Consider the following 23,205-nt stretch of genomic DNA (forward strand, 5'->3'; position numbering starts at 1 on the left):
GGCATGTGTGGATACATATCTGACTGCAGATTGATGGGTTATAACCACATGGTTTGCCGCCATCTACACGTATGGTGATTACTAGCTGCTGTGACCTGGGAGGAGCTTCTGTGAACACTTCTGTTGGCGCTTCTGCAGATTCCCACAACATCACACCCAACCCTGCGGGACCAGAGGCCATGTCTCCATAGAAATGTCCCCTGCAGCATTGAGCACCAGCAATGTCTGTGTCCTCATGGAGAAGCCGGGTTTGAAATGCACACTGCCAGAAGCCAGCGTGTAGGAAATCCTTCCAAATCTTGTATTGAATTTATGAAACTTGACAGGAATTCTCCCAACTTCAACCACGTTCATAAAAGTTTATGTGGCACAGGGGGCAGGAATGGGAGTTATTGTTTAATTTGTATAGTTTCACTCTTGCAAGATGGAAAGAGCTCTAGAGATGGACGGTGGGGTTAGTTACACAACATTCTGAATGTATTTAATTCCACTGAACGTGACTAAGGTGGTACATTTTAAATTGTGTGTATTTTATCATAGCAAAAAAAAAAAAAGTTGGAGAAAAAAAACAAAGTTTACATGTTTGCCTATAAACTTCTGAAGATAGTCCTAAAAATAGATATATTCAGTAGTAGGCATGCGTAAAAAATAATAACATTCAGCATCCATTATGTGTTTCATTTATCAGATAAGCAGATAAGAAAATGGGATATTTGAAATTTCCCATTCTATTTCCATGCTGTTTTACTTTAAAAAAATTTTTTTAACATTTATTTATTTTTGAGACAGAGAGAGACACAGCATGAACGGGGGAGGGACAGAGACAGAGAGAGACACAGAATCGGAAGCAGGCTCCAGGCTCTGAGCCATCAGCCCAGAGCCCGACGCGGGGCTCGAACTCGCGGACTGCGAGATTGTGTTTTACTTTAAAGTAAGTAGGCAATGGGTATTTTGAAAGTGTATGTGGCATTACCAATAACAAAACATAAAACTGAAAAGCTAATTTTCTAAATGATTGGCATAAGTTTTTAAAAATTATTTTGATCAACCATATTAGAGGAGAAACTGATTTGCCACTTTATTTTCTGTGAAAAAAATAAGTAAACAAAAGCATCTTGTAAACAGACAAAGGAAAAACAGCCCAAAGATGCATAAGTAAAGCAAAGGACTATAAAATTGTATTAGGAAATTAATAAAAATACTATTTCTTAATTTGTAAGTGTTTCTGACAGTTGCCATTCTTTTATCTTTACCATTTGTAAATGATTTACTTTCTCATTCTAAAAGTAATACAGAAAATCGATTCTTTTAAAAAATTTTTTTTAAATGTTTATTTTTGAGAGACAGAGAGACAGAGTGTGAGCAGGGGTGGGGCAGAGATAGAGGGAGACACAGAATCCAAAGCAGGCTCCAGGATCCAAGCTGTCAGCACAGAGCTCGACATGGGGCTCGATCTCACGAACCACGAAATCATGACCTGAGCCGAAGTCGGACCCTCAACCAACTGAGCCACCCAGGCGACCCGAAAAACAATTCTTAAAGGGGATCTTCAGGGGTTCCTGGGTGGCTCAGTCAGTTGAGTGACTGTTGGTTTCCTCTCAGGACATGATCTCTCAGTTCGTGAATGGAGCACCACACTGACAATGTGGAGCCTGCTTGGGATTGTCTCTCTTTCCCTCTCTCTCTGCCCCTTTCCCCCCTCCCCTGTACAAATAAATAAATAAATAAACTTAAAATAAATAAACAAATAAGCTCAAAAAAATAAAAGTGATCTTCATAATTCTATAAGTTTGAGGGATTTTGAAGCTGATCTGCCCCAGCTCTGAGCATGGAGACTGAGAACAGCACTGGTAGTGGGTTATTTCCAAGGTCAGTAAGCAAAGCTGTCAGCCTGCCTCTCAAGGCAATGCGCCTGAGCTCTTCTCTCCAGTAAGCAGGAGCTGTGGACTCTTGACATAGGATTCACTTGGTGTCCAAGGACCTTCACCTTGCCTTTGACTTCACTCTTCACTAGAGCAATGTGTGCAGCAGGGTCTTAGGAAATTGAAAACCATATAGATCACTAGAGCGAGGCAGAGAGAGCAAAGCTACCCAATTATCGCTGCACTGCAATTTCCTCTTCTGTAAAATATAATAATCTGCTTACCCCACAGGCTTGTTTTGAAGAGTAAATGGGATCATGGGAACGTGCATTTAAACTGTCTGATGTGTTGTAGGTGCCTGGTAAATCGAGGAGGGGCAAAGTGAGAGGTGGAAACCAGAAATTAAAGTGGACAGAAACTATAAAGTAGAATATTGGAAATACTGTGGGAGAACTCTTCAGGTTTCCCAAACATGGTCTGAGATGGTTTTAAGGAGGAGGCATGGATTTGCTTGGAGAGGAGAGAGAACAAAGGCGTTCAGAATGGTGAACACGCAGGGGTAGTAACCATGGATTCCCACCAAGGCAAGTGATATCGTCGTGCTGTAAAAGAATCCTTTTTGAGCACTTGCGTAGACCCAAGTGGGAACTCTGTGCAAAGGTTTCCAGGGAAAGAAGATGCCATCCCTGGTCAGACGGTGAGGAACAGAGGGAATACAGTACAATAGCCTTGGGGCCTAAGAGAGGAAGAGGTTAGCAGAAATAGTCACCTTGTTGGTTAGGTGGTGTATACAGCCTCCCAGCAAGGGGGTCCTGGAGCCTGATCTCATCATCCATTGAATCTACTTCCAGTTTTTATAAATATTCATATTAAACTGAATGTAATCCCCATTCTAGAATGGATTAAATCTTCAGTTATCCTTTTGTCCTTGTCAGACACCTGGAGAAGAAGCCCCCGATGGGACTTCACGGGGGAAACCTGCCTACCTCTTAGAGTCAGATACTGGTTCCCGGAATGGGCAAAGCCAGGGAAGCAGCCATGGCCCCTACTTCCGTGTTGTCCTAATGAGGCCGCTCACCGCGCGCACGTGCTCTCTGCTCCCTCACCACATGCCCACCTAAGGACAGACAAGACATCTGCCCAGGACTTCTGACCCAAAGAAAGCCAGCTCATTCGGGATGGCACATCTTTCAGTTGGCACTGGAAAGTGCACTGGGTTGAAACCGCAATCCAGTCTTTCCAGATCGCTTGTATGTCAATCTTTCAAGACGCATTTTAAGGCCGATTGAAGGCAGAGAGCTTTCACTGTATGTTTTAATATGTAACTTACAGCCCTGCCTCCGGGTCTGTAAAAGAGCCCCAGTCTAAGAATGTGCCTCTTTCTTGGACTCCGGGATAGATTCCCTGCAGTACTATTTATACTACAACATGACAATCACCTTTGGGGAAGATGGCCTCTGCTACAACAGAGACAATCTTTGTCTTGCTTGGATAGCCATTATGAGCATATATTACAATCTTCCTTTTCCTCTTTTTTTTTTTTCTTTTTGCTAGTAAGCTTGCCTTCTGGGGCCTCTGTTTGTCTCCTGTGCCTGCCAAGTCTTCTGGTGTGAAGGAATATCTCTTGACAGATCATTGCCTGAGACCCTTCCCCTTCTGTGCACTCCCACCTTCTGGAAAACTTAACTGAAGTTGCCCAGTCTTTGTACAAACTCTCAAACACTTTTTCTCAGTCACTGCTGCCTGAACTCTGTCTAACCTTTACCAATATTCCACAAAGTCCTTAATGAGATTGTTTTATGTTGTCACGCTAGAAAATTGGAGATGAAAGAGCTTTGATTTCTTGGAGGAATCACATAAGGGAGTCTGTGCACTCACTTTTATTCTTTATCTTCTAATTAGAAGATTGGAGGTTTTTTTTTTTTTTTTTTTGTAGGAAGAATGAGGAAGCTAGGAGAAGCTTATCATGAAGACATTATTTCAACCTTCAATTTTGTTCCCTTTTTCACTTTTATTCTCACCTTAATATGATTTTAACTTACAATTATGAAACCTGAGATGATCTCTACTAATCGAGAAACAAAGAGATCCGTATTGTTCAGACAAGCATGTTGAAGAACTGGAAAGGGTAAAAAAGGGTATCCCCACCCCAGACTGCTGAAGACGCCCAGCCTGGATGCCCACTGCCTCCCTACACAGTCTGTCCAGTCAACCTATCTGCTTATTGGCTCCCAAGGCAGCTATCTGTGCCCGCCTTTATCATCTCCATCAACACGCCATGATCCTTTAGTGAGAGCCTATGAGAAGCCAGAAATTCCTTCTTTTCTTAAGTTCCGCCCAGTTGTGCCAACATCTGCATCCTGTAAGGACTTACTCCTCCCCACTTCTCATATAAAGGTGACCCAACGTTAGGTGTCCCATACTGTTCCGATTTCTAGAATCTTTTCTATTCCACTTATTCAGCAAAGACTTTACCAAAGAGTTAACCTTCTTAATCACTCCATATGCACAGACTGTGTCCCCTAAACACTTCATAAAGGCAGAAACTAAATATCCATCTGTAACAAATATATGGTATGATATAGGTCACATATATGACATGATATGATATGTGTAAATACACACCCATTTACACACATCAATAGATACAGCTGCACAGGGCCTCTGCGGTGGCTCAGCTGGTTAAGGGGCGTCCAACTCTTGGTTTCAGCTTGGGTCATGATCTCGCAGTTTGTGAGATCCAGCGCTGCATCGGGGCAATGAGTAAGCATATTGAAGGCTCTGAGGAGGAGGAGGACCAAACATTCATAAGTCTCTCCTATCATTTGCTAAACACCACCAGGCCTCTAAAAATGTGATTTCCATTTTCCCAAGAAATAATTATCAGGCTGGCAAAAATCCACACTTTTGGCAATGCTCTTTGTTAGTGAGTTCTGTTAGCGAGTTCTGCACCCGCAGAAACTGGCACTGTCACGCGCTGCTCAACGCCTCAATGGCTCAGTGCTTGGGGCACTCAGTTTGGTGACATCCAGCAAAACCACACATATCCTTTGACCCTGCAATCTCTCTTTTGGGAATCTAACCTGCAGATAGACTTGCAAGTGTGTAAAATGGCAGACGTTCAAGTTTAGGCATTGTGCTTTTATTCGTGTAGGATTAGAAAAAGAAATCTAAAAAAGCCTATCCATCCAGGCTTTATGAAATGAATTATGGCACAGCTCTACAAGTGAATCCCAAACAACTGAGAAAACAATGACAGAATTCTTTATGTGCTGATATGGAAAGATGAGCTCTAAGATCACTATTTGAAAACCAGAGTGTATAACGTGCATTTGTATTTGCTTGTATTTCTATAAAGAAAATCAAAGGTAGAAGACACAAGTTACCTATGATAGCCTCAGGGCAGGTCTGGGCAGACATAAGATAAGCAGGAAAATCAGGGTTTCACTGAATATCTTTTTTATATGAATTGATCTGTATCCCTGAAAACATAGTACCTATTTGAAATTTATTTTTTTATTTTATTTTTATTTTTATTTAAAAAAAAATTTTTTTTAACGTTTATTTATTGTTGAGACAGGGAGAGACAGGGCATGAACAGGGGAGGGTCAGAGAGAGAGTGAGACACAGAATCTGAAACAGGCTCCAGGCTCTGAGCTGTCAGCACAGAGCCCGATGTGGGACTCAAACTCACAGACAGCGAGATCATGACCTGAGCCGAAGTCGGATGCTTAACCGACTGAGCCACCCAGGCGCCCCCCCTGTTTGAAATTTAAATAAAAAATTCAAGCATCATTTTTATATGTTTAAAATCACATTCTTAAAATCTATGGAGGGACTTCCAGTTCAGACAAGGTAACTTAGACTTGCCTCTCTCTGATCTTCCTTGCTAATTAGAACTACCATCCTGGAAGATAATGCAAGAAGTAGCCAAGGAAGATGCTGAAATATGGAAAGAGGAGGGAGACATGCTTTGGGACTTCAAAACTGAAGAGATAACACAACAGTGATTCTATACCCTCCCTCTGGCCCAAGAAGGTGACCCACATCCAGCATTTTTTTTACCTTAATGTAGCACGGAAGCAGTGAGATAGGATCATCCTCCCCCGACTCCCAGCACACTGAATGGAAAGAGACTACCTCTAACAACAACAGGTGAGGTTGGCACTACCTGGCAGAACCTGGAATTGGGATCCCACTACCAATAAATGGCCAAGAGAAGGGGTCTCCTTCATTGTTAGGGCTGACACTAGGCTTCCTTACCAAAAGCCACCAGGCAAGCCTGCAAACACTTACAGGACAGATCTTGCCATGGAAGAGAGAAGCCTGATGGGAAGCAGAAAAATCAGCTGTTCTGCCCAAAAACACAAACTGTGGTCCTTCCATGGACTCCTACTGAGCAAAGAAAAAGGCAACACCTTAAATGAATCTTCAGGGAATTATGCTGAGTGAAACATTTAATTCTACCCACACATCCCTTCCCCTCTCACAGGTCCTTAACTGCTATAGGCTTTTTAAAATTCAATCTCTGGGGGCACATGGGTGGCTCAGTTATTTAAACATCTGACTCTTGATGTTGGCTCAGGTCATGATCTCATGGTTCATGAGATCAAGCCCTGTGTCAGGCTTCATGCTGACAGTGCAAAGCCTGCGTGGGATTCTCTCTCTCTCTCTCTCTCTCAAAATAAATAAAATAAAATTTGAAAAAAAAATCCTATCTCTGATAGAAGATGAGGTATTGATGCTTAGCATAAACTTGGCCTTTTAAAAAATGTTTATATATATATATATATATATATATACATAGAGAGATTCCCAAGCAGACTCTGTGCTCTCCATACAGAGCCCATCTTGTGGCTTGATCCCATGAACCATTAGATCTTGACCTGAGCCAAGATCAAGAGTTGGAGGTACAAATGACTAAGCCACCCAAGTGCCCCTAAACTGGGACTTTTTAAATCTTGCATTGGGTTTATGCTTTGTGACATAAAGGCATTATAAGGATGTTTATCACCTGCAAGTGAGAAGAAAATCTAACTCTTGTCCAAGATTGTAACAGAAGGCAGAAGAAATTATCTTCATTAAATAGAATGTAAAGCAAGGGTAGGAAACAAATATGGGGTTGTGCTTTGATTGCATAAAATATAACATGGTCAGCATCTTAGACACACCAGGGCTGATGGGGATAACATTGTGGCCCGTGTTATCATTAAGGTGCTAAATCATTCTAAGGGTGCCTGGGTGGCTCAGTTGGTTAAACATCTAACTCTTGATTTTGGTTCAGGTCATGATCTCATGATTTGTGGGATCAATCCCAGCATGAGGCTCTAGGCTGCCAGTGTGAAGCATGCTTGGGATTCTCTCTGTCCCTCTCTGGCTTGTATGTGTGCTTTCTCTTCTCTCTCTCTCTCTCTCTCTCTCTCTCTGTCTCTCTCTCAGATTAAATAAATAAACTTGAAACAAAGACGCTAAACAATTCAATATGGCATCAGCTATAACAAGACAGTTGTACCATATCAGGCAAAAGCATGACATATTAGGTGGAAGTATAACCAAATATGGCAAGATGAATATCGGTACCACAGTGATGGTTTGACAGATAGCACTGGTCAGTTTTAGGTGTCAACTTGGCTGGAGTAGAGTCCCCATTTATTCAATCAAACACTTATCTATATTTTGAAGATGTGATCAAAGTCCATAATCCATTGACTTTGACTAAGAAAGATCATCCTAACATATCTGGATGGACTCGCTTCAATCAGTTGAAAGGCCTGAGAGCAGAGCTGGGATTCCCTGAAGAAGAGGAAATCATCCCTGTGAATGGTACCTCCAGCTGCCACCCTGGGATTCCAGGGTTGCCTGGCCAGCTCCCACAACAGCACAGGACATTTGGCAGGGGGCAGGGGGATGGGTGGATATATACCTTAATACATACTTCCTCCTGATTCTGTTTCTCTGCTGAAACCCTGCTGACTGATGACAATTTTGTTATCATCAATATTCTCCATTAGTAAGAACCTCAATCTATACAAGTCAGTCTCCATATTTACCCCAACTCCAGCCAAGTTAATTCCACCCTGGATTCCTGACCCTCCCCTGCTTTCCCTGGCCTTGCAGATCACACTTACACACCAGGTATAGTTCAATTCTAGAATTACTGAACATTCCCCCCCACACTTCATGTTTCATCTGGTCTCTCCTGCTCGGGTGTCTATACGTTTATCTTTACCCATATTCAATTCAATTTATTCCTTGACCATGTACCATCTTGAACTATTTTCTGAGTATATAATATAGGACCCCCACCATTCTTGCTAATTTCAAAGTCCTTGAGAACAGGCATAAGATCTTTAATTACTCTGGTATAACCCACAATGATATTGTTGGACCTGGAATGAGCACTTCCTTACACATGCCTGACAGAAGCCTATGCTGTTTGGAAGGGTGATCTGAAAGGAGAAGAGATTTTCACAAATCGGCGCTAAATGAAAATAAACAATTAAATCCTAACATAACAGCAACCAATATAAACTGTGGAAATCATCTATGTTCACAGATTTGGGGATCAACTATGGTCATTATAATATGATGATAATAAGTAGACTATGCATTGCTTAATGTAGGCAAAAGCAATTTCCTTCCTTGGTTATTATTACCTAAGTACTTTCTGAATCCAGTGATTATAAGATCTATGGAGACCTGTGATATCATACTTAATTCAAGGCAACAGAGGTATGATAGAGGTGGAAGAAAATCATGTCAAGTCCTCCTTTTTGGGGGAACTTCTCAACACCAAACAAGAAGAGAAAACGGCAGGTTACCCATGGTAGGCTCATAGAATGCACAAGAAAGACTAACCAGAGAAAGCTAAAAGAAGGTATTAGCTTCTAAGAGAAGCAGATCTTCTACCCACCAGAGAGGCACAATAATAGCAGGAGGTATTGATCACCCTGTTTCTACAGCATCACTTGAGGAAGGATGTAAATAACATATTTGTACTGAAAGGTCCTTTCCAAACATAGAAATCAGCATCTGTTACTAATCTAAAAGCTCTCTACTGAAGACCAGAAAAGGTAAAAGTGTGGAGGATTTATGAAGGAAAGCAAGTAAATCAAGAGAGCCTCCTACATAAGGCACCATACCTGACGCTCCAAAGTGATCCCTTATTTATCATCCAAAAAAAAAAAAAATCCTAAGACACAGACATGATTACTCCTATATTTAGAGGTAAGAAAAGGAAGTTTCAGAGAATTTGAGTAATTTTTCCTAGGTTACCCAATTTTTAATTGCCAGAGCCTGGAAGTGAATGAATTTCTCTTCTTGTACTTTATCTCCATAAAACTAAATTTCTCTTCTCATACTTCATGTCCATAAAACAAAACACAATTTAATTTTTTGTCTACCTCTTTTGACAATCCCCTGCTAATGTCATCAAACTGAAGACTTCCCCTAGGTAGAATCAGTAGAGCATAGGTCCTTACACTGATGGCCTGTGAGCTCCAGGCAGACTGCAGATTATGTAACGTTAATCCCACTGAAAGCCCATTTGGACAACACGCGGCCATGAAATCAAATGTCAGCAGACGATTCACTTGGTTCCTCTTTCAGCCATCATGACAGTGGGATCAGGGAGACAGGAGCAAAGGGATGATTGCCAAGGTCTTCATCATCACATTAGCTGCCAGTGGGAAATCTGCACTGCCAAAACACGACTCTGACAACTCGTCCGTTGACAGACTAATAAACTCAGTTACACATCCTGCTCTGACAATGGACAGCTTCATTTCCTTTTCATGTTTTCTACATATACTGACGCACCCAAAAATCCTCTTTGCGCTAATGTCTTCAAATGCAGACTACACCTATGCCGCCTGGAAGATGATTTACAAGCCAGTTTGAGAGCTAATGGGGGACTGGACTGTACATGGGGGTCCGTAAGAAATGTGCTCCTAATTCAAAGAAAGAGCCTCAGGGCTCCACTCAAGTGAAAAACAGGAAATTTCTCTTCATGGTGACCAAAGAGAAAGCCTAACTGACCTTGTGGGATATCATACATTGTGTTGTCTTTCTCCTCTCAGTGGAGAAATTATACAAACACACATCAAGGAAATGCCAACAAGCTGACAGTAAAAACTCCATTCTCTCAACATTTATTTTGCATACGCCATATTCCAGAGCCGATGCTAGGTATTGAGGGCATAGGCATGAAAAGCCCAAGTGCCTGTCCTCAAGGAGATTAAGTTAATGCTAATGGAAGATCAAATAGGTGATCCTCAAGCAGAGCATCGAGGTAGAATAGAGAATTATCTGGAAGAAAAAGTCAGGAGAAACATTTAGGATCAGGGTACCTGGCTGGCTCAGCGGGTAGAGCATCCAACTCTTGATCTCAGGGTTGTGGGTTCAAGCCCCATGTTGGCTGTAGAGATTACTTAAAAACAAACAAACAAACAAACAAACAAACAAACAAACAAACAAACATCTAGGGTCAAAAGAATGCAGAAAAAAGAATTTGATGTGCTTAGCAGTGAAAGCGGATCAGACTTACTATAGCATGGACACATATGGGATCATGACTGAAAAGTGTGATTTACAAGGGCTCCAGGTGATGAAGAGCCATACTTACTCAAATGGGAAGCAGGGATTTAATCATTAAGACAATGGAGAGCCACTGAAGAATGTGAAGCAGAGAAGTGATATACTCAGAGTTCCTTTTACCATACAGGTAACACCAACTGAATTTTGAAATAACCCTAGAATTTCACCACTATCAACTTACCTTAGCTAGAACATGATACAGCCATGGAAAGTTCTGTGGGATACACACACGGATAAATTCAGAGACAACAAGAATATCCAGGTTTTAGTCCTGCTCCAGTCTTATAATGGAATGTCCTTGGGCTCTGCCTTCTAAACTTCTCTGAATATTGGGGTCCTTCCTCTAAATACTTGCCTTGTCCCTCACCAAGGTTGCCGTGGAAACAAATTGATGTAAATATATAAGAAGAAGGAACATATAAGGAAGGGCTAGAATCATACTTGTCAAAGGGATTTCATGCTCATTGATTCATGAATTTATCCTAGGAGCAATAAAAAACAGATTCTATTATTTTCCCTTGGGATATGGTGCAAGTGAGGCTCAAATTGGTGAAATAACTTGCCATTGGTCACAGTGTGATCGTGTTATGGAATTTTAATGGATAAAGAAATATTTTCTAAATGTTATCTCTAAATTACATAGTAAAAATATTTTGGCAAGTTTCAAGCTGAGCACACCAGAAATTCCTTTTTCATGACATGTTATATAGTACAATCTTACCCTATCATTTAAAGTAAAACTGATAACCTATAATGAATGCCATCTCTCTCATTCACTCATCACCTACTACACTGATTACTCTTTGAGTTGATCCATTGCTAATGAAATTCACAGTAGTGCAACTCAACCAAATGCTTCAAGGGCAACATGTAAGAGCTTTAAGCATTTGTGACCCTTATACCCTCATATTTTAACTTGTTTTACTTTGAAAGACTTTTTTTTCACTCTTTTTAAAGTTTATTTTTATTTCTTTAGAGAGAGAGAGAGAAAGAGTACACAGGGGATGGGCAGAGAGCCCTGTGCTGTCAGTGCAAAGCCCAAAGCAGGGCTCAAACTCACAAACCACGAGATCACAACCCGAGCCAAAGTCGGACACATAACCCACTGAGCCACCCAGGTGCCCCTAAAGGATTTTTTGAGGTAACAGTGTAAAAGAGCACTTTGTGCTTTATAAACCACAACAAGAGATAAGCTATGTGATCCATGCAAATAATATCCTGAGCTAGAACACTGGAAAATGGCTAAGATGAAAAACAGTAAGTGTACAGTATGATAACAACACACTACAGAAAGTCAGCACGTGCATCCTGAGTCCTGCTATCAGAGGAAATCAAAATAATCTTTCTTAGTGACCACGTTGAATCCGTATATAATCCACATTGTACCCCTGAGGAATATGGGTTATATGAGTATATGACTTGCCTCAGGCCATCTGTGGCAGAGACAGCTTTAACTTCTGGCCCCTTGAGCCCCGACTTGGGCTTTTCTCAGTGACACTGTGCCTCTCAGTTCTGCTAATGGCAACACCTGCACCAGAACCTAAACTTTGTTTTGCAATACACAACATGAGACGTGTTCTCCCAGCCAAACGACTTAGTACAGGCATATAAATTACTGAGTATTATAAATGATATGAAAAATACACCAAAATTTTCATAATCATAACTTTAAATATATAATAGATGCCATTTAACATGGAAGTGCCAAATCACAAATATTGAGCTAGATGTTTCTGGTTTCTTAGCTGTAGTGTATGCAATAGCTGTTGTTTTTTTTTTTTAATTTTTTTTTTCAACGTTTTATTTATTTTTGGGACAGAGAGAGACAGAGCATGAACGGGGGAGGGGCAGAGAGAGAGGGAGACACAGAATCGGAAACAGGCTCCAGGCTCTGAGCCATCAGCCCAGAGCCTGACGTGGGGCTCGAACTCCCGGACCGCGAGATCGTGACCTGGCTGAAGTCGGATGCTTAACCGACTGCGCCACCCAGGCGCCCCTGCAATAGCTGTTTGAATGAGCTGTTATTATTTCAGAGATCAAGCAACCGAGTCTGCAAAAAGCTAAGTAATTTGCCCAAGACCAGGGAGTTGTAAATATAACCTAGATATGTCTGGATCCAAAGCTGAAGCACAGATGGAAAATGTGTCTTCATATATTGAGTTTAATATGTATGTATCCAGTCCAGATTACTTCCAGCTCATGGGACATACCAGAGCTTTATATTTCTATGGTGATTAGTCTTCTGTTGATTGAAATACATTAAAAATAAAGGCTCATTGTTCCCACTCAGTGTTCAAAGTAAATACCAATGGTTCTCCAAAGGAAGGCAACATCAACAATTAAATTATCTCCAGTTAATTATAGTCTTTCATATTTGGGGATCTTTTGCTGTTTCTAAGGATTTGGAACAAAGCCAAAACTGGTGATTACATTTCTTGCACATTGTCAATCCAACCTAAGTATTTGAAGTTGGCTTTACTTAGCCTCAATTAATGACGGGAAGGGGAGAAGAAGGGAGAGATGGGGAAAAGAGGAAGGAAAGAACAAACAGAACAAATTAACATGTAGGAAATGACTGTGGGAAAGTCTTAAATCGTTGAGATGTGTTCAAAAGGAAGAAAATTGATCTGAGGTGACTATGCAACCTTGATTCCTCCTCCTTTCTAATAAGAAGTCTTTGTATCAGTTTTGTTATTAAATCCTGCCATGTTCTATAAAATATTTAAGAGTGCTCTTTCTTCCACTTAGAGATGTTGTAATGTGAAGAGGAAGTGCTTTCAGCCAGCTAGAACTGGGTTCAAATCCCACTTCCTCTAGCTCTGTGGCTTTAAGCATTTGGCCATAAAAGAGATGTTCATGTCCATTGATCCTCTGCTGTGCACCCATATGTGCCAGATATGATACAAAGAGGGATGCACAGAATAGTAGCAGTGTGGAAAGGTAAACAAGAACCAAACTTTGCATGTTCGTATAGTGCAATAAATTCTATGTGAATGGGTACCAAAGGAGCGAAGTGGAACAACATCTAGGAAAGGTCCTGGTAGGCTTCTGGCAAGACTTGGGCAAAAAAAGTGTTAAGAAGACTTTCTGGTCAAGAAATATGCATGTGTGAACACCCAGTGGTTTGAAGAATTGCCACCATCTAACAAGGTCAGAGCTAAGAACCAAAGGGGGCTCAGAGAGTGAGATGACATAGATTAGCCCCCCAATAAATCCATGGCACTGAAAAGAAGCTGAAACCAAACAAATGTCCATTCCCTCACCCCTAGGCTAGTAACTTGGGAGAAACTCAAACATTCTTGGTGCTCCTCCTTATATAGAATCCTTCCTTTGGTTCTCACTTTGGAAAAACACTCTCTTAAGACTTCCCTGCCTATCCAAGTCTGGCCCTAGGGTACATTCCCCATCCATTCTTTGAGAACTTTCCCTCCAGCTCAACCTGCTCCAATCTCTCTTTTCACAGAGACGCAATGCCCCTGCAGAAAGCAGTGCCTTCTCTTACTTCTTTACTGATGAATACAAAGATAATGGCCTTTGCTGCTGAAGGAGAGTCAAATCTTAGTGGCAGGTAGCGGTTCTGAACCCTGGATCCTGATAACACCTGTGACAGTCATCAATTCACAGCAAATTCCAATACTTTCCAATACTTCTATAGTCATAGATTCCCTATGGAAAAATGGTTTCTTTCCTTCCCTTATTGTACTTTTCTACAACTTTTTTATTGCATTTATTATTGTTATTATTTGGTTTTGTTTTGTTTTTAGAGCGATAGTATGAGCAGGGCAGGGGAAGAAAGAGAGAATCTCAAACAGGCTCCATGCTCAGTGCAGAGACCGACACAGGGCTCGATCCCACAACCCTGGGATCATGACCTGAAGTGAAATCAAGAGTCAGACGCTCAACTGACTGAGCCACCCCAGGTGCCCCAACCGCAACTTCTTTTTTTTAAACACTCATCCGGTCATTCAACTATCACCACACCCTATGATGGGGGACATCACTCAGACGTGTCCGTTTATAATCAATTCTGTGTTTTAAGTTACCACTTCCTCTTAGTCTTCCTTCTTCTTTCCTCACCATTCCTTCACACTTGTGACTCACTGTAGCCCTTCTTGAGTCCTTTAACATGATTTACTTTGTAGGTTTCATCCTTGGCCTACCACACCTGGGCAACTTCAGCTACTCAAAAGCCTTCAGCAACTAGACCCCTCATGATTCTGATTTTCTTCCCAGGCCTCACTCGGGGATTTCCAGCTACTTCAGCACGGTGAGCACCTCTCCAGACTGACACTGCTCCCCAAACTGAACTGATAACAGCATCCACTAAATCTCCTCTTCTACCTGTTGAAATAGCAACTAACATGAAACAGGCACTTTGCATTTGCCAGATGCTAGGTTAAATACTTTAGGGGGGATTATTTTACTTAAGCCTCATGATATTTCCATTAGGGGGCCACTATTATTAGTCCCATATCACCAATAAGGAAGTCAAAGCACACAGAGCTCATATAAATTGCCCTAGGTGATAGAGCTTGTAAGTTGTAGGGCCTGGATTTGACAGGAGGCTGTCAGGCCCAGACAGACCTGAGAACTTAGTCACTATATTCTTCATTCATGAAGTCTTCCAAGCTAAAAAGCTAACAGTCATCCTTCTCTCTGCTGTATTCGATTTGTCTTCAAGTCTGTTTGATCAAATTTTAGATATGCCTTTCAAGTCAGGTCCCTTCTTCCTAGCTCGCCCCGACTCTCATTATTTGCTGTCCACACAATTGTAAAGAGCATCCAGTATCTCTTCCTTGTGCCCATATCTGCGTCTTACAACTTCAGTGCATGCTCTGCAAAACCATCAGAGTTATAATTCCCTTTAAAAAAAGAAACTCCAACAAGCAAAATACAAACAACAACAAAATAAATATTAGCAAGTCATTTCTGAGAATTAAAGCGAAACCAACAAACCACGGCTGGCTCCTCAATGCTCAACAGAGAAGCAAGCTCCTTCTGAAAGTAGCCCCCTTCCTTTACTCTGGCTGCATTGCCTTCCAATCCAACTTCCCCATTACACTTCAGATTCTAGCCATGCTGGGCACCGGATAGACCTCTCTTTGCTGCATGACCCTCACGTCTCTCTGACTTTTTACATGTTGCTCATTGTTCCTTCCCCTTGCTCTTCTTCCTTCTCATCCTCTGAGCCCTATTAAGGCTTCAGGGCTCAAAGGTCAATTACTGAGAAAACTTTATCACCTCCGCACAGAAAGTGACCATGCCTGTGCCCCAGTAACTTACCACTACGTCATGCTCATACCTCATGTATTTGTGTACACAGCAAACGGCAGATTTCTACTGTGTGTCAGGTGGAAATCAGTGGCTGGAGACAGAAAAGACTCAGATACCACCTTGTCCTTATGGAGTCCCCATCTAATGGCACACCGAATGACCCATTCTCACTTAAGTTTCCATCTTGCCAATTACACGGTGTGCCCTTTATGCCACCAGTTCCTTGGCTGTGTTTAGTACAAATATAAACAAGACATGGTCCCTTCTCCAAAGGAGTTTTCAGTCTCACTAGGGGAGTTAACATAAATAAAAATAATGATGACACAAAAGACTGTGGTTAGTGCCATAAAATGAAGCAGGGCGTGGATTCCACAATTTATTACTATTATTCATTTATTTCTTCTTCTCCTTTAGGTGTCTAGTTGTAGCTGGGAACATCTGCAGAAGGCACTGGGGTTACGCATGAAGATGAATTTGCTTTAGATCTTGATAAGAAACCCACAGAATAATATTAGGATATGAGCTGCTCTGAGCTAAGAGCTATAAGCGATGCCTTTAAATAAGCCTCTTATTACCAGAATCCCCCACCCTCTCTAACCTGTCGCTCCAACCACGAAATGCCATGCAGTTACAGACCATTTACCTACTCTTAAAACAGCCAGAAGCGTTATCCCTCTGTGATGACTAGTGTAGAGTCCGATAGCCAGACAACTTGACATGCTCCCAATCAATACCCAGCTATTGACTGCCCAATGGGAGAAGCACTATATCAGGCTTGGGAGAGGAAGAAAGCTGACATCCTCTTGCCCAGCTGCAAAGTGAGCTAAAAGGCACTGTGAAGGTGTCAGGAAGGACTGCAAAAAGAGATTAGCCAAGGCTGGGAAATGGTAAAGAGACCCTGGAAAGGGACCATGTGAATGTCATCAGACATAGTGAGAAGATCAAGGGCATTCCACTCAATAGGAGACATAGAGAAGATGATAAGTAAGTACTTGTGTCACTTATTGAGTCCACTCAACGTGAAAGGAATCACATGCATAGTTACTGACACCAGATGGGCTTTCAAAAGGTACTTGTTGCATGACAAAGTAGAATTCTACAGAGAGAGACAGTCTTATTCTTATTGTATAAGTCATCTAAAAAAATAAAAATAAATAAATACATCAACCGTTTTCTTTATCTGGAACTCACCATGAAGGTCAATAATAATTTCCATTTCAATATTCAAATGTTTTAGTAAAAATGCAAGTGGAAGAGGTTTTTTTTTTTTTTTTTTTTAAGTTGCAGCAAACAATTCTGGCAGAGAAGGCAAAACAAGGTATCAGAAAATAATAATCAGAGTACAAACTGTAGCCAGACTTTAGGAAAACAAGCTGAAAATATGAATCAAGATCCTTGAGACTATTCATGGTCTTTGACTCAGTAATACCACTACTAAGACATCCTAAGGAAACAATAGACTATGAGGGATTTAAAAATTACTTAAGCACACACATGCTCACTACAGTTGGTTATAATAATAAATATTTGGAAACAACACAGGTCCTCTCCACCCCCCCAAAAAAAAATAGATGACAATATTTGAATAAAAGTCATTAAATGGACTATTTATTATGTAATCATTAAAGTGGTATTTATAGATATTTCAATAGCACATAAAAAGGTTTGGTTATAATGGGAATGAGCTCAGATTTCCCCTAGGGAAAACTGCTTTATAGGAATATCATTTGGGCTTTGGGAATGAATGGAGCTATTTATCTTTCCTTTTTGGAGCCAGGGAAATATATGCAGTGTTCCAAAGTATAGCATAGATATTCCTACCATCACGTCTTGGTTCTTGCCTGTTTCCATAAGCTTTCCTATTTCTTACATTCATTTTAATTTTTGCTGTCTTTCAAGTGCTAATTCATCCTACTTTCTTCCATGATGACTGCACGATTATTCTAGAATGCAAAAACATCTTCATCTCGCAGTCTTCTACATTTTCAATCACGTATCACAATATCCCAGTGTGTCTCAAGCGATATGAAGGAAGTCATGGATGCCTCACCATTAAGTTCACATAGAGAGGTTTGCAAATGTCTTATGTGTTTAAGAAAGGAAATAAAACACAGAGCTTAAAATGTGTCTGGCATCTGAAGCCAGATTCCATTCATTCAAGTCCCAGCTCCACTAGCTGTGTGATCTTGAGGAAGGTATGTAACTTTTCTGGGTTGCCATGTGATGCTCTATAAAATGGAGATAGTAATACCATATGACTTTATCATTACATGGTAGACTAATTATGCATTGAACTCCCATAATCAAACCTCTTCCTTTTAATATTAACTTGCACTCATAGGATAGCATGACCAAGATATACTGTACCTGTTTAGAAGTTTGGCTTTAACTACATAACCTTCTAAACCTGCACGTTGCATCAAACCAAGAACACGGGTGACTATCTCTGGTGGTCTGAAGGCTCTGCTCATTGGTTGGGTTGCCAGGGGTTGTGTGGATTGCAAACATTGGTATACCTTCAGTTATTCCTCTGGAGAACAGAATACAATGCAGAGAAGGCGGCTCCTAACCAAAACAACTTACAGACACGACACAATAGGGCTCAATGACAGCTCATGGGATAAGTGAGAGACTCACATATCTTCGCTATCTGGAGACAGGAATTCCCCACATGCTCACCACCTCCTTCTTCAACAGGTGGTTTTGAACAAAGTGTATTTGAAAAGAAATGTAACTTGTATGCCCAACTTCTTTATGTGTCATCGGGTAAGGTGGAAGGAAAATTGAAATGGAATGATGATAGATCTACTTTTACCAGCAACCCGCTCTGCCTAAACACATTGGGGTTCCCATTGTGCTATTTCTTAGAGTCCATAATACCCTCCCCTTTACCCAGACTCCTCTCTTATCCACAAAAGCTGGAAGAAAGAAGTTAACCCTACCTGTCCTCAGCCCTGTTGGTTTACATTCACTAAGAAGCACCATAATGAAAAATTAAAACACCTTGAAGAGCTTGAAGAAACAAAGGATTAAGAATACTCAAGAAATTATCAGTTTTGAGTAATATGAACTGTCTTACAAATCTGAAGACTGTATATAATGTTGTGTGGATGACTGCTTCAAGAACACAGGCCCCAACACACCAAAGACATTGCCATTTCCACAGGAGTGGGGCTGTGAACTTGCTTGGGTTGTTTCAATCTGAGGGTGTCCTCAAATACCACCGAGCCTGCTACCTGTGAGCTTTGAGAGATCAGAAGCCCTATAACCCCTTTGGTAGTTTTCTTATGTGGTGGAGGGCCAAGGGGCCTAGGGACCTATGTATTGTCTTCTGCATTTGGGCAACTTTCATCTCTGATGCCCCATGTGGGGGGCAGTGCAGGGGGCTTGGAAGGACAGGCTTTTTGCAGGCAGGAAAGCATGCCTTGGGTCACTCAATTTACAAATCTGACTCAAAACAATGGTCCTCACCCAACTGGGGAAGGGGAAGAAATCAGTTAGAGGATGACAAATTCTTGAACTGCACAGGCATACCAGGTGTGTTTGCCAGCCCTCACAACCATCCAAGGACCTGATTTCTCCTGGCTGGGTGCCCAGAAGGGAAGAAAGAGCCTAACAGTGTGGCAACCTATCATAGAGCACTGAGCAATTTCACAGCAAGGGGAATAGAAGGTGTTATAAAAACAGAATGGTATTTTTAAGGCTTTGTGTGTTGAGTCTCCTGCTCATCAGCTGGGATAGCGTTCCATTAAAAATCAGCACCTCACTTCCATTGATTTTCAACTTCACACTTTTTTAAAAGCTGGAAATATTCTATTTTTAGCCTGATGGATGGAGAAAATTAAAGGAAAAGAGTATCCATAGAGATGAACTCCTCAACATAGTGTTAAATTAGGAGAAAGTGAATGGAATAAGCTATAAAAACTCATAGAAATGTTGTCATGTGATTTTGCCAAAATTTGGGCATCTTTGACTTAAATTTTCTTCAAGGTTCTCACTATTACATTGATGGCTCTTCTGGTGGTCACTGAGCATCTCACAAGAGCACTGATGTGACAATCTAGAATCCAGACAGTACTATACATGTCTTGCAAGGTGTCTATGCAAGTAAACATTGTTCTTGGCTACTTAAGGATGATATCTCTGGAATTAGGCTCAATACTCATAGGTTGGTATTTACTAGGAATCTTAAACAAAACATGTAATTTTAGCCTTAAAAGGGCCCACAAGATTTCATTAGTATAGAGTCTGTGAAGAAACAGCTTTGGAGTGACACAATGATACGCTTATTCAAGTACAAGAGCTAGGTAAAATCCAAATTTAATCTCTCTTAGTCCAGTGTTCCCTTCACTGTGTTCCAAATTTCTAAATAGAAAATTTTAAATAATATATTTCATTATATTTTTAAAATAAAAAAAATACTTTTTAGTTCTACTTTAGAGAGGGAGCATGTGCACAAGCAGGGGAGAGAGACAGAGAAGGGGAGAGGGAGAGAGACAGAGACAGAGAGAGAGAGAATGCCAAGCACGTTCTACTCTCTTAACGTGGGGTTTGATCCCATGAACCTGGGATCATGACTTGAGTCGAAGTCGGACACTCAACCAACTGAGCTACCCAGGTGCCCCAATAATATACTTCATTATAAAGCCAGGTGGGGTTTTAGCCAGGTGGTATTTTTCATTTCCACAGACATCCAAAAAATAGTAACATCATCCGTGATGACCTTTGGGCTGTGTTGTCTCTGATGTGACTAGACATCTTTGTGGGCATCACTGGTAAATGCTACCCTGCAAGGCTCAGAAAGGCTGTTGAATGGCTGAGAGGTCTTCAGGGCTGACAGTGACGACAGTGCCCGCTGCATCAGAGTCTGATCTCAGCACTGCCGGCATCTCCCATTTGCTTTCTGAATCTCTAGGTGCCATCCTGGCAACAGCAGGAACTTAGGAAACCCTGGTGAGGTCCACCCCTGCTGGGCCTCACCGTAGTCCTCAGCAGCCCCCTGGCTCGGTTCTTACATTTTTCTAACAGTTCCACCTCCTACCTCTCTACCGTCGAAGTCAATTTCACAGCTCACATTTTCGATGAAATCTCCCACAACTATAGCCAGCACCTTCAGACTGTGTCTTTCTAAATTATCCTTACAGCTCACTTCACACAGTTTGACACACAATTCTGTAAATGGCAAACCTCTATTTTGTCGTGTGTTTTTGTTTGGTGACCCCAACGAGACTATAAAATTACAGTAATCGGGGCCTCGGCTAGTCATTTATTTTTTTACTCATCACCCCTTATTCCTTGTGTGCTCCAGCCTCCCTCACTCACCCTGCTTCCTCTCTTACTTCTTACTATCAGCACTCTCCAGCCACGTCAAGCCACTCACACATTCAGTCTCCTTTTTCTTTTCTTTCTCTGCCACACTCTTACCAAAGATCAACTCAGGCCTTCTATTTGAAGCCTCCTTAACACCGACATGCCATCATCGGAAGTTATCATCTAGATGCTGGTTCTCTCTGATCCCACAGCAAGACTGCAACTTTTGAATTGAGGTGCGCCCTTGTGACTTTCCTTGGCCAATAGAATGTGACTGGACGTGATGTTTACCACTCCCAGGGGGAAACTTTCAACGGCCAGTGTATGCTTTCTCATTCTTCTCTCTGCCACAGCAACCTCCTGGGTGTCAGAGCACCGCCAGTATCCCAGAATGAGGACAAAGTGGAAGAGGGCCCCTGCCAATGTGACATAAGCATGTAACACAGGTATGACACAACCACTGGTTACTTAAGCCACTGACAGGTGAAGTTGTTTATTACAGTAGCCTAACCAAGCCCATCCAGACAACACCCTTGACCTAATATCTCCCCTTGGTGAGCCTAGGGCACATAGTCTCTCCTCTGCCTCCAACACTTATTCCCTTTCCTATCTGTGTTCCTGGCAGGCCACAAACTCTCTGAGGATATGGCTTATAGTCCTATATGTATCCCACATGGCCACCAAGAAACACGTGTTGAATGAATGAACCCAAAGAGCCTGCCCCACGTTGAGCGCAACCTGAAGTCAGCACTGGCACTCCTGGAGGTGTGCCCATTCTGTGGGTAAGTCAGGACCACTCACAGTTATGGCAGGTGGCGCCACTGTAACCCGTGTTACTGCAGTTACAGGAGAAGCTAGTCCAGGACTGGGAGCAGCCTCCTCCATGTTCACAGTAGTTTGGCAAACACCTAAGGAAACAAAGCAAAAGCAAACAAAATAAACCAACTCAGTTGACATGAAGGGAAAACACAAAAATGTCTGATACCCAACTACATGGACTGATAGAAGAATCTGATCTTCTGTATGTCTATACTAAGTCAGACTTGAGTAACAGCAAAACAATTCTTTGGCTTAACTGCAAGATGCAGGTCTGTCCAGCACTACTGTGAGATGAAATGCTCACAGCTGATTTAGGCAATTACATGAAGCATTTCAACATTGGGGCAAATTGCCATTGACTTAAAGTTAATTTGAAGTGGTCAGGATCTGTAAGATTTTTCATTTACCATCGAACAAAATCTACAAAGATTGCAATTTTGCATTTTGGAAAGGTTTTGCATTTTTAAAGGGAAGGGAAAAGGGGCAGATAATTGAGGTCACTGTCCTCATGATTCTCTTCTGGGTGATGGCCAGGAATCTATTTTAAACTACACATGAAATTTGAAAAGATGTTACCTGCTCATTTAACATGCAAGGAAGCTTTATCATTTCAAAAAATGCCAACCCACCCTTAAAACGAGGCCTTTACTACTTATGATGAAAACAGTACGACTATTCTGAAAAACATTTTCACCACACACATTAAAAATTCTTTGAAGCATTCATATAATTTGACCCAGCGATCATACTTAAATGGCTCTATCTTAAGAATATATTTCAAAATATAAAGACTATGCATGCTAATTAACATCATTCACAAGGCAGCCATGATGAATCAATGTAGATGTCCAACATTAGAAAACTTCTTAGGGAATTTTTAGTACATAAAATTAATGGGCTATCATAAAGCTACTGCAAATGCTTAGCAAAAAGGATTATAACAAACTGAGACTGGAGTAAGTGAAAATTCAAGATATTAAGCATGGCCACAACAAAGTAAAATGAACACGTTATATCACAAAAATGATAGGAAGGACAGACTTCAAGCACCACTTGAATTAATGGGAGTGAAGGCAAAGGTTCATATCTTCTGGACAGAGATCATGGGCTTTAGGGTCACTTATATCTGAGTTCGAATCCCAGCTCAGGCATTTGCTGCATGATGTCTTGGGGCAATTAATTCTCTTCACTTCGTACACACACAACTTAAAACCTCTACAGCACAGGAATGGTTGTGACAGAAATAACCTGGTGAATGCTCAATATTAATAATGAATATAATTAAGAGTAAAAGCAGTGATAAATATGGGAACTCTTGAAAATAATCTTGAAATACAAAAAATAC

General features: G+C 41.3%; 1 protein-coding gene across 1 annotated transcript in view; it reads right to left on the bottom strand.

Moving 5' to 3' along the window:
* Window positions 1–23,205, bottom strand: part of CNTNAP5 (contactin associated protein family member 5) — a 777,640-nt gene that overhangs the window by 260,424 nt on the left and 494,011 nt on the right. The window contains exon 11 of the mRNA XM_040474651.1: window positions 21,843–21,949. Coding sequence (XP_040330585.1) covers window positions 21,843–21,949 — 107 coding nt within the window. The remainder of the gene's footprint in view (window positions 1–21,842; window positions 21,950–23,205) is intronic.

This window comes from Herpailurus yagouaroundi, unplaced genomic scaffold (assembly GCF_014898765.1).
Source record: "Herpailurus yagouaroundi ecotype Mexico unplaced genomic scaffold, PumYag 140, whole genome shotgun sequence".
Taxonomy (NCBI): Eukaryota; Metazoa; Chordata; class Mammalia; order Carnivora; family Felidae; genus Herpailurus; species Herpailurus yagouaroundi.